Source organism: Typha angustifolia, chromosome 15, assembly GCF_048772165.1.
Source record: "Typha angustifolia cultivar Huaian chromosome 15, ASM4877216v1, whole genome shotgun sequence".
NCBI classification, from domain to species: Eukaryota; Viridiplantae; Streptophyta; class Magnoliopsida; order Poales; family Typhaceae; genus Typha; species Typha angustifolia.
The window spans coordinates 12,343,888-12,354,836 of NC_133253.1; the positions used below are offsets into that span (position 1 = coordinate 12,343,888).

Below are 10,949 nucleotides of genomic sequence, written 5' to 3' on the forward strand. Positions count from 1 at the left end.
ATCTCATTCCTGATCTCATAACCAATTATTGGATGTTCTTTACATCTCATTCTTGGTCTCATGACCCACAATCGAATGTCAAGATTTGAAGATGATTGATGGTCTGTGGAGACAGGTGAAGAGGATGGGAGGTTAAAGATGACAGTGCTTTGCAGTATTTATGAGAAGTACTTAATTCTGAAAATGACTTGATCTATATGTAGATTGACTATTTTCATCGCCATGTATTGTACTGCAAAAGAATTAGTGGGATATATGTAAAGATAAAAAGTTGGGTGATGTATGTGTAGAAAAAATGCATGTTTGTACTTCCAATGTACAATGACTTAATTATTGTCTGAACTAGGATTGCATGACTAAAATGATTGATGGTTGACAGTATTTCTTACTAAAGCATTGACATAAATTCACGGTAAACTTTTCATTTGTCTTTTGATAATCGTAATTGTTGTGCCGATATATATCATGCTAGTGAATTATAGACACTGATATGGGCAATATCTTGATATTCTTTCCTAGCCACTCATCAATGTGTGCCACAAAAATTGAGCATACCTTACTTTTGAGACTCTTAGGGTCCTTTTCATTCCTTCGATACCTTTTGCATTTTAGTGTTTGAGCTAATATACATTATACTTTCAAATAGTAGAAATCAAGGGGAAATTTTGATTTTTCCCAAATTTTGTGCCCCAGCAAAGAAAATCCTAGAAAAATTGGGAAAAATCAAGAGACTAGTATATGATTGCTTAATGTTACAGTAATATATAGTGTTGTAGAATTTTTAGCCCCTAAATGTATTTAAGGACCATACAATTTAGATATATTTTCCTGATATGTCAAGACTATTTAGTGTGCCAACAGTATACTGGTTTAGCATAACACATGCCAGTGTCGAGCTAAGGTTGGTACTGTCCGTGCCATGGCATAACAGTTCTTGTTGATAATAATCAGAAAGTTTGGCAAGATACCTTCTTTTTTACCTTTTGTCTTTTTTGTGACTGAGAATAAGAGTTCCCCAAATATTTGATTGAATTTATTGATCGCTTCTATTTTGGCAGGTTTCAAGAGATACTGAGAGGCACTTACTCAGGAGAAAGATCATATTGCAACAATCCCTCCTGAAACTTGATGATGCTCTCATGTTATTCCATGATTTCTGATGAACAGGTATATGTACTGGAATTTTAAGTTAATTGACTGTTGACATACTTCCACTACATGCTGCTTTGAGTAGAACAATATTGGAAGTTTTCCACTATCAATCAATTATCCTACTCTCTAATGATAATATATGATTACTAAAGAAAGATTTTCAAGTATGATGAGTTTTACCTACAAAATTAATCAATAAAAAATGATTCTTAGCGTACAACAAGTATATCTCCTTGCCCCTTCATCAGTTGGGTTTCAGTCTTCTAATCCAGGAATGATGATTATGGGTTGAATGTTAACTTAAAGAGTATTAGCAGAGATTGATGTGAAGTAAACAAGATCCAGTGCCACTGCTACATTATTGCATCCAAAGATTCCCTTTACCTTATAACTATGTAATATGGTCCTACTAGTCAGCTTGTTCGATATCTAGATTGAGTCATAATACCTAGATTAAATTCAGGTTTGCCGTCCATTACTGATGAGAAACTTGAGCTTGATTTTTATGTTCCTGCAGCTGTTGTCACTTTTTTTGTTCTTTTTGTTGGATGCAATTCTGGAGCGCTGATTGGCTCTTTATATTGCTTCTTGTGCATATCAAAACATTTTAGCAATTAGATTAGTAAGAAGCATTTATCTATTGGACAACATAACTCATTTATAGCAAAAGAAAGTTTAATCTATAATAGCTTATATTCTTTCTGCAGGCTATCTTAGAAAGTTCGAATGCCAAGATATTCTAACGAAAGGCACTGGCCTGAGCCCAAAAGGACAGCAGAGCCCATCTCTCTTTTAATTTTTTTTTCTGTTTTGTTATTATTTGATATGCTATCAGTTCATTAACGCCGTTTGATAAGCCCTAAACTTCTTTTATTTTTCCTGGGGATAAGATCCTCGTTAGATTCGTTAAGATTTAAAAAAAAAAAGTTTTAGAGATGCAACAAAGATTTAAAAGAAGTAAAATCAATCTGTGTCCCCGGAGGATAAAAATGGTTTTATTTAGCAGAATTACTTTTTTATTGAGTTAATCCGGTTAGTATTGGCCTCCCAATAGAATATGCTCCGAAACACATTAGATTAAAACACTATCTCCTCCCTTATTTTCTGATAATGCATCCTACCTAAAGCATTTGTGGCCTCAAGAAGTCGCTTGTTCCAACTGAGAACTATGACTATTCGGTGCCATATTTTGGACATTGGCATGAAACAGTATTTACGAACGAACACGCCTCAACAAAAAAAGGGAATACCTCAACCTATGAGATTAGCTTGGAAATTTTATCGTAGAATAAAAAGAAGATATTCTTCTTTGCATTTTTCCAAGGAGCGGTGCAAATTGTTTTAACTTCTTTTCTTCATTTGAACTTCTCATTTTGAGATTAGCTTGGAACTTTAATCGGAGTAAAAGGGGAAAAAAAGAAGAGAGATTTGCTTCTTTGCAGTTTTCCAAGGATAGGTGCAGATTGTTGCTTCTATGCGTCATTTGGACTTCTGGTTTTGTTCAAGGATAATGTCATCTGGTTGCTACCAAGTTTCTGTGGGCGTCTCATCCCTTCTTTGATAACGACATACTAGGCACATTGCAGGTGAGCCTCCACTTCTACTCAAGACTCCGGAAGGTGGTTGATCATCTTTCGGGTCCGCTTTGGTGGGTCTTACAGAAGGAGCATAATCATAGCATTTTCAGTAGGGCACCACGTTGGCTTTTGGGTCTCCCTCTGAGATCTGAAGGCAATAGATGCTCGGTTCATTGTGCCTTATACTGAGGATAACAAAGCCTAGCCTCCTCAGTCCTCAAATTTCAAATCACTTCCCAGAGGAGACTCAAACATCAAGACCTTCAAGACATTCGGAATCTACTTAGAGGTAGTCATCTGACAAATGAAAGAGAATTACATCATTAAATCCCTTTACAAAGTCATCAACTTTGGATTAATATCTCATAACATGAATAGAATTGGGAAACTTACAATCCCCACAGAAGCCAAGGTGTTCATCTAGCTAGCGCACCTCAACTGACTTGAAAGGGTATAATCATGCCAAGCGAGATTCACATGTTATTTGAATATGAGTTTATAAAATGTTTAATAGAACCATTTATCTCTCAAGTTAGGCATGAATGATTGGTCAACTTCTTGGGATAGTGTACGAGTTGGAAAAATCAACAACTTCCCACTAACTTGTTACGAACCAGATTTGGACTAATTCATACGTAAGAAAATTATGAAAATTTAGTTGAAGATAGCTTCATGAGTTAGGTTCTAATGGCTCTGGTTTTACCTATATTGGAGATCGGGATGAAAAGTTAAAAATAAAAAGGTGAAGATAGGTTAAAGAGGGCAAACGGTAATTATTCGACGTTGTGGCGGTTATCAGAGGGTGGCGGATGGCCAAGGATGGTGGTGGATGGCCGTATAGTAGAATGGCTGCTGGAGGTAGGAGGTTGCTAGAGTTTGGAAGCTTTGGGGGATTTTATGGCTATGATTTACCCCTAGAAAGGTAAAGACAATTTAACAGCTATGATAAAATAGTAAATATAGTAATAAAAAAATAACTAAACTCAATTAATTTATAATGCTTAGATACTTAGATTTTTGCATGAATAACAAAGAAGCCTCGCCTCTCTATATATAGAGGTGTGGTATAATTAGGTCTACTCGGACTTAGCCTTAAAGGCTGACACAATTTGAATTAAGATTTGCCTTAAAGGCATACATGACTAAATTGGATTTGTCTTAAAGCTTATTTGACTTAATTAGACTTGCTTTATGGGCTGTCATTACTTATTTAGACTTGTCTTAAGGGTTGTCATAACTTATTTTGACTTGCCTTAATACCTCATATGACTAAACTAGACTAGACTCGACTCTCAACTTAACCCATATGGTTGGATCGTAACACAATGAAAGAGAAAGCCCTAGATATGCATGCTACTAGTGGTTATATAGTGGAAGCTTTGGAGTGAGAAAAACAACATAATTTTTAATGGGTTAAATATATTTACCTCCATGTGCTTATGCCAAAATTATTTCTCTTCTAGATAATTTTTTTTTATTCGATCCATATACTTTTAACTAAAGTGAGATAGTTAGATTTTTCACCCAACTTGATAGCCTAAATTACTAAAATTCCTCTTTATATCAAATATAACAAATAAAATAAAATTATTAAATATCCAAATTGCCCCTATCACCAATCATTTTTTCTAATAAATATAAAGAGGCATTTCAATAATTTGGATAGAAAATCTAACCATCTCTAATGTGATTCGAGCTCAATCCGGCTATCTCACGGAGGACATTGGATTCACTAGGTTGAACCCACTTATCTACGTTTAGTAATTTACTTTTTTGGAGGACTTTTAGGTAATCGAACCTTTGACCAATAGCGTTCTAATACCTATGTTCAAGCTCCTAGGCATTCAAGAACACCAACCCAAGAGCAGCCTTTGTTAAGGCGTTCAAACACCTAACTAACGACGTTCGAATACTCTAATCAAAGTGCAACTTTGAATACTTGAACTTGAGAGCATCCTATGTCAAGGCATTCAAACACCTAGCCAACGACATTTGAATGTTCTGACGTTGTTTCAATCTGACTAGGGTTATTTTAATTATTTATTTGGTTTAGGGCTCAATTAATTTTGGTTAGCCCCAAATAAATATGTAGAGAGTAGTCACTTTTAGATATGGAAAAAGATTGATCATCTCCTATCTTCTTCTATCTCTCATCTCTTTCAATCTTCTCCATCGATCTAAGGCCAACGCTATCAAGCTAGTCCCCCTAGTCCAATAGAGTCAGTCATCTTCTCCCCGTTCTTCTTTAGGGAAAAAAAATAGAAAATGATTCCTTTTCTTTTTCAATTCCTAGTCCAATAGAGTCAGTCATTCTTTTACATCTGATACGAACCGTGCTAGATCATATCACATTAAGGGGACATTGGATTCGATATCTAATTATCTTTTTTATTTTGCTTATGTGGTTTAGTTAGAGTCTAAGTAGGTTAGAGTTTTTTTTTTTGAATTAGATAAGTTCAGTTTAGTTAACTTCTATGTAGTTTAATGAAAATATTCAGAACATATTCATACAATATCCAAATATTATATAACCATTTGGATAAGATTGGTAACGTCATGATCTACAACATTCATAATCAAATTTAATCTAGACTCAGACTCTATCTACAGCAAAAAGAAGAGCAAACCCAATGCTGAGTTTGTTTCGTAATTCTAGACGTGTTTTCTTTGTTTAGTCTCTTTTAGATCTTTAGGACATGGGCTAGCCCATAAATATGTGTTTAAGGAGCTTTTGATTAACCATTGATTATTTTGAGGATATTTATCTTTATCTTTATCTTCCTCTCTCTCGGTCTCCTCTCTCGTTCAACTAAGTTTTGGCAATCTTGCTTCAATCTAGCAATGCCATTGCTTCCTGATCCTTCTCGATTGCTAGCCCCCATTGTCGTTAAGGAGCAATCCAACTTCTCCCTCATCTCATCTTCTGTTTAACTAAGTTATCATCACCTACGCAATCTGTTCTAGTTTACCACGTAGTATTTATCTAGGGTTATCATCTAGTAAATTAGATCCTTTGCCCAAATCTCTACCACTAGCACGTTCCTTTTCTTCTTCTCATTAATTTAGATTACTCGCACACCCAAATCCGTCATCGGTTTCATATTCTACGGCTTACCCTAACCTAGCTATACATAAATTCTAGAATTGAAGTCTCGATTGAACCCCTGATACATTCTTAACCGAAACCTATCAATTTAGTATTAGAGCCAATATTCTTCGGACCATTATGACTATAACTAGATTGATGCAATGAAGCAAACATCTCAGACAATGGAGCAAGCCATGGAAGGGGATCACATGGCACCACTAAGATCTCCATCTCCCCCACATCCGTGAGATCCTATGGAAGGCCATGGCAATCTGTTATACGCCATAACACTAATAACATAGGTGATAGGGATGATGCAAGCATCTCTAGCAGACATGAGTCGTCTCCTATACCCACATCTGATCCTATCACCTCCAGGATGAACCACGAAGGCAACATGCTGATAAGAGTAAGTGCAGCCACGAAACCATATCAAGCCGCGACAACGAGGGCTGAACTTGCACTGAGGTCAGCTCCACCACATGACGGAGGACCATCGAGGCATAGATCACCATCAAAGGAGCCCTTGCTGCCTACACTGATAGTAAAGAATCTTGAAGCGATGTCGATCATCACCAACAACCACTCGACCTGTCAATTGAGGACATTGCAAATTTGAAAGATTTTGATGATCCAATGCCTCTATGTTTTGATCCTATAGTCATGGTTGCCTATCATTGTCTTTCCCGATTTGATTGGTTGATTCCTTTGACATTCGGATGTGCCAAAGCCCCAACAACCTAACTTGCACGAGTGGCTTGGGCCAAACCCTAGTCCACCTAGGATTATGGGAGTCTAGTCCTAAATTTGGATTAAGTGGTCAAGCACCAACTAGCGCGCTGCATTGGGAAACAGTTGTTGAGTCATGGCCTCTTTGGCAGCTCTTGCACTCTTGGACTCGGTTTGGCTATTGGACGAATCAATTTGACAACTAAGGAAGGTTTAGAAACTACCATGGACACCTTGAGGGCAAAATGGTCGAAAGCGTGGTAGATTAATACGAACTAGGTCTGATGAGATCATATCAAGGGGATATCAGGCTCGATGGATCAAGTCTAATTATTTTATTTGTTCTGCTTATGTGGTTCAGTTAGTCTAAGTAAGGTAGAATTTTTTTAATTAGCTAAGTTCAGTTAGTTAATTTCTACGCAGTTTTCATAAAATATTCAAAAGATATTTATACGACATTCAGATATTATGAAATCGTAACGACATGATCTACAATTGTCATATTCAAAGTTTATCCAAATTCAGACTCGATTTATGACAGAACAAAGAGCAAGCTTAATGCCGAGTTTATTTGGATGTGTTTTCCTTGTATTTTTGCCTTTTGTGGCCTTTAGGACATGGGCTAACCTATAAATATGTGTCTATGCATCCCCTTTTGATTAAACATTGATTAAGCATTGATTATTTTGAGGATTATTTATCTTTATCTTCATCTCTCTCGCTCTCCTTCTTTTTCGTTTGACTAACTCCAAGTTTTGGCCAATCTAAACTTTAAGGAACAATCCAACTTCTCCCTTATCCCATCTTCTGTTTTACCAAGTTATCATCATCTACATAATCTATCCTAGTTTACCACGCAACGTTTACCCATGGTTATCATCTAGTAAACTACATTTTTTGCCCAAACCTTCGCCACTGATGCATTCCTATCATTCTTCTCAGGGTCGGCCGTCGGTCTCCCTTCTTCTTTAGAGTCAACCTTATTCTACATCTTCTTCCCTTCTAAATCACAGATCTACCCATGCCATCATTATCTCTATTTTCCCTTCTACTTCCATCCTCTAGGTCTCACCATCTTCACTAATTCCACCACCGAATCACCCACTACCATAACCTAAGGCTGGATCACAACATTAGTATTAGAGCCTAGTTCACAACAATCTCACTTTGATCAAAAGTACATAAATTGATTTGGTACAAAAAGTGATTTTAGGCATAAGTAAAGAGTATAAAATATATTTAACCCATTTTTAGTTTTGTGGCATTGACTGCATCATGTTTTTTCTATGAACCATCTCACCTTTGGAGGGATCGAGAACCTTTACTTTCTTAGTAAAATTTCTCTCTCCTTTGAAGCCTTTTGTTACGAACTGACTGAGTCGAACAACAAGGGTCAGTTCTGATACAAAATTATTATGAACCAGCCTAGGGGTACATGAGCCCTAATACCAAATTAATATGGATCGATTAGAATTGATCCACAATAAGAGTATTTAGGCGTCAATTAGGTAATTGATGGTTGATGGGGAGGATGGAAGGTGGTGGATTTCAGTTGTAGGAGGGATAATGGTGGTGGTGTCGGTGGAGGAAGGAGTATGATGGAGAGAGAGAGATGAGCGGTGATTTGATACACCTTACAGGAGTCTTTTCTTATTATGCTAGTTATTTAATTCAAAAAAAGTAAGGATTCTATATGTTGCGTTTGAATGCGCGAAAGGGTGTGTTCGAATGCCGTTGCGAACGCTTGCAGGCGTTCACAATGACAGAGAACGCAATTTGTGTGTTTGAACGTGCTCAACCCCGTTCGAATGCTCACATGCAAATGCCTGCATACGTTCGCATCGATAGAGAATGCAATTTGTGCGTTCGAACGTGCTTGACCCCGTTTGAATGCGATTTGTAAAAAGATTTCGAAAGATGCTGCATCGGATCGACGTGAAATTTGGATATGTTGTATCTTTAGAAAAGAGCTTTCCAAAAAATCATGTTTCAGGTGAATCGGATATGGGGACCTCGAGATATCGTCCGATTAGTGGACGAACGTCACAAGATCCGTGGATGGTGGCACGAGATCCTAGATGGTGGTGGTTGGTGGAGAATCGGCGTTAATCAGGTGGCACCGGTGAAAAGTGGTGGTGGAAGGGTTATGGTTGATAGAAGGGTTAGGGCAAGTGTTGGATAGATTGGAAGAAGAGGGAGGAGAGGGCTGCCTCTAAGGTTCTAGGGTGATTGGCTAGTCAAGGGAGGTTAGAAGCGGCGTCGTCGGGGATCGAGAGAACGAGAGCGAAAAAGACGAAAGTGGCAAGGCAAAAACTCAATTCCTCAATAATATTTCTCTAGTTGCCTTTCACATCCTTTAGAGGTTAACCAAACAATTCAAAATTAACCCTAAATAATACATTTTTGCCGACCGCGTTCGAACATGCCCAATCGCGTTCGAACACACCAAGTTCACCCTTCTCTGGATTTGTGAACGCGATGCAAGCGTTCAAACGCACGACTGAACGCGCCTGTTTCCCACTTCTCTGGATTTGCGAATGTGATGCAGGCGTTCATAGCACGTTCGAATGCACAATTCACACTCTCATAACCACGTTCAATACCGCGTTCACAATCGCGTTCGAATGCACTCTACCCGCATTCGAACGCGACTTACAAAAAACTTATTTTCTTAGAAATTAAATATTAAAACAAGAAACAAAGACACCCATAAAGTGAATCCATATTCGAGACGACATCGGTGAAGTCCGAATCGTATCAATCCACATCGCATTCGCAAATCCAAAGAAATGGAAAACAAGCACGTTCGGTCGCGCATTTGAATGCCTATAGCATGTTCGAACGCCTGTATCGCATTTGCAAATCCAGAGAAGAGCGAACTCGATGTGTTCGAACGCGATCGGGCGCGTTCGAACGTGGTCAGCGAAAATATATTGTTTAGGGTTAATATTGAATTGCTTGGTTAGTCTCTAAAGGATGTGGAGGGCAACTAGAGAGTCATTATTGAGTAATTGAGTTTTTGCTTTGCCTTCTTCGTCTTCTTCACTCTTTTTCTCTCGATCCCCGGCGACGCCGCTTCTAACTTCCCTCGACCGTCCAATCACCCTAGACCCTTATGGGCAACCCTCTCCTCTCCCTTCTTCCAATCTATCCAACAGTTAACCCTTCCATCAACCATAACCCTTCCACTACCACTTTTCACCGGTGCCACCCCATTAACGCTGGTTCTCCACCAACAACTACTATCTAGGATCTCGTGCCTCCATTCACGAATCCTGATCAAACCCCCTAATGTTCGTCCACTAATCAGATGATATCTCGAGATCCCTACATCTGATTTGCCTAAACCTTGATTTGTTGGAAAGCTCTTTGCTAGGGCTACAACATATCAAATTTCACATCGATCCGACGGCGGCATCTTTAGGGATCTTATTACAAAGTTCTGTGTCAGATCTAGTTCAGATTAGAGAATTGGAAGAGATCGAATCTTAGCCTAAGGGGAGATCGTATCACACCACCACTGGGCTGCGGGGAACATACAAGTTGATCTGAAGGCTTTAAGGCCTAGAACTTTAAAGGAGGCCTTCGAAGATGCGGTGCTTATGGAAGACAAACATAGGGCCATGAAGTTACACCTGAAATAGAGTTGGACAAGCCAAGGAAGCCGCAATCAAGCTCACCAACCATATCGGTAGGAAATATTACACCTGTAATGGTGCTTCCTCCAGCACCCTTGAAGCCATCCCAAGATGTGAAGTATGCACCTAGAGGTCCGGGACGAGCACTCAAACCTGCTCAAGTGGAGGAACGAAGAGCCAAAGGCCTATGCTTTCGTTGTGATGAGAAGTTTATGCTCGGGCATTGCTGCGCTAAACCGATGGGATCGGTGATGCTAATCGACGGATTGGAGGAGGTCGAGGATGAGTTTGCAGCTGAAAATGAAGGTGTGGCTGGACATCAAGGAGAAGTAGCTGAGGAGCAACCCGTGGAGAACATGATAGCGAAATTCTCTCTCCATGCCTATTCAGAGGCAACCGCGCCAAAGACTTTGCGGGTGAATGGTGTAGTTAAGAAAACCACAATAAGAATCTTGATCGACATCGAGTCCACCCACAACTTCATTGACAAGAGGCTTCTTAGGAAGATTGGGCTCGAGTCGGAACCTACGGAAGGGTTCGATGTGACCATTGGAGATGGCACTATGTTGCGAGCAGATTTTATTTGTGGAGATGTGGAATTGAAGGTGCAAGACCAAACTTTCACATTGGATCTTTATCCGTTCGCCTTGTGAGGTATCGATATTGTTTTAGGGACCCAATGGCTTCGAAGCTTGGAGCTCATGACATTTGACTTTACAAACCTCTCCATGACATTTTGGAGGAATGACCAGAGAGTGCTGCTGG

General features: G+C 38.9%; 1 protein-coding gene across 2 annotated transcripts in view; it reads left to right on the forward strand.

Annotated features, from left to right (window-relative positions):
- Positions 1 to 2,143, forward strand: part of LOC140778441 (uncharacterized) — a 55,417-nt gene extending 53,274 nt beyond the window's left edge. The window contains exons 14-15 of one of the 2 annotated variants that reach the window (XM_073123156.1): positions 1,059 to 1,167; positions 1,860 to 2,143. In XM_073123156.1, the coding sequence (XP_072979257.1) occupies positions 1,059 to 1,160 (102 nt within the window). In that variant the 3' untranslated portion in view covers positions 1,161 to 1,167; positions 1,860 to 2,143. The remainder of the gene's footprint in view (positions 1 to 1,058; positions 1,168 to 1,859) is intronic. The other variant, XM_073123154.1, reaches the window with a different exon arrangement.
- The last annotated feature ends 8,806 nt before the right edge of the window (positions 2,144 to 10,949 follow it).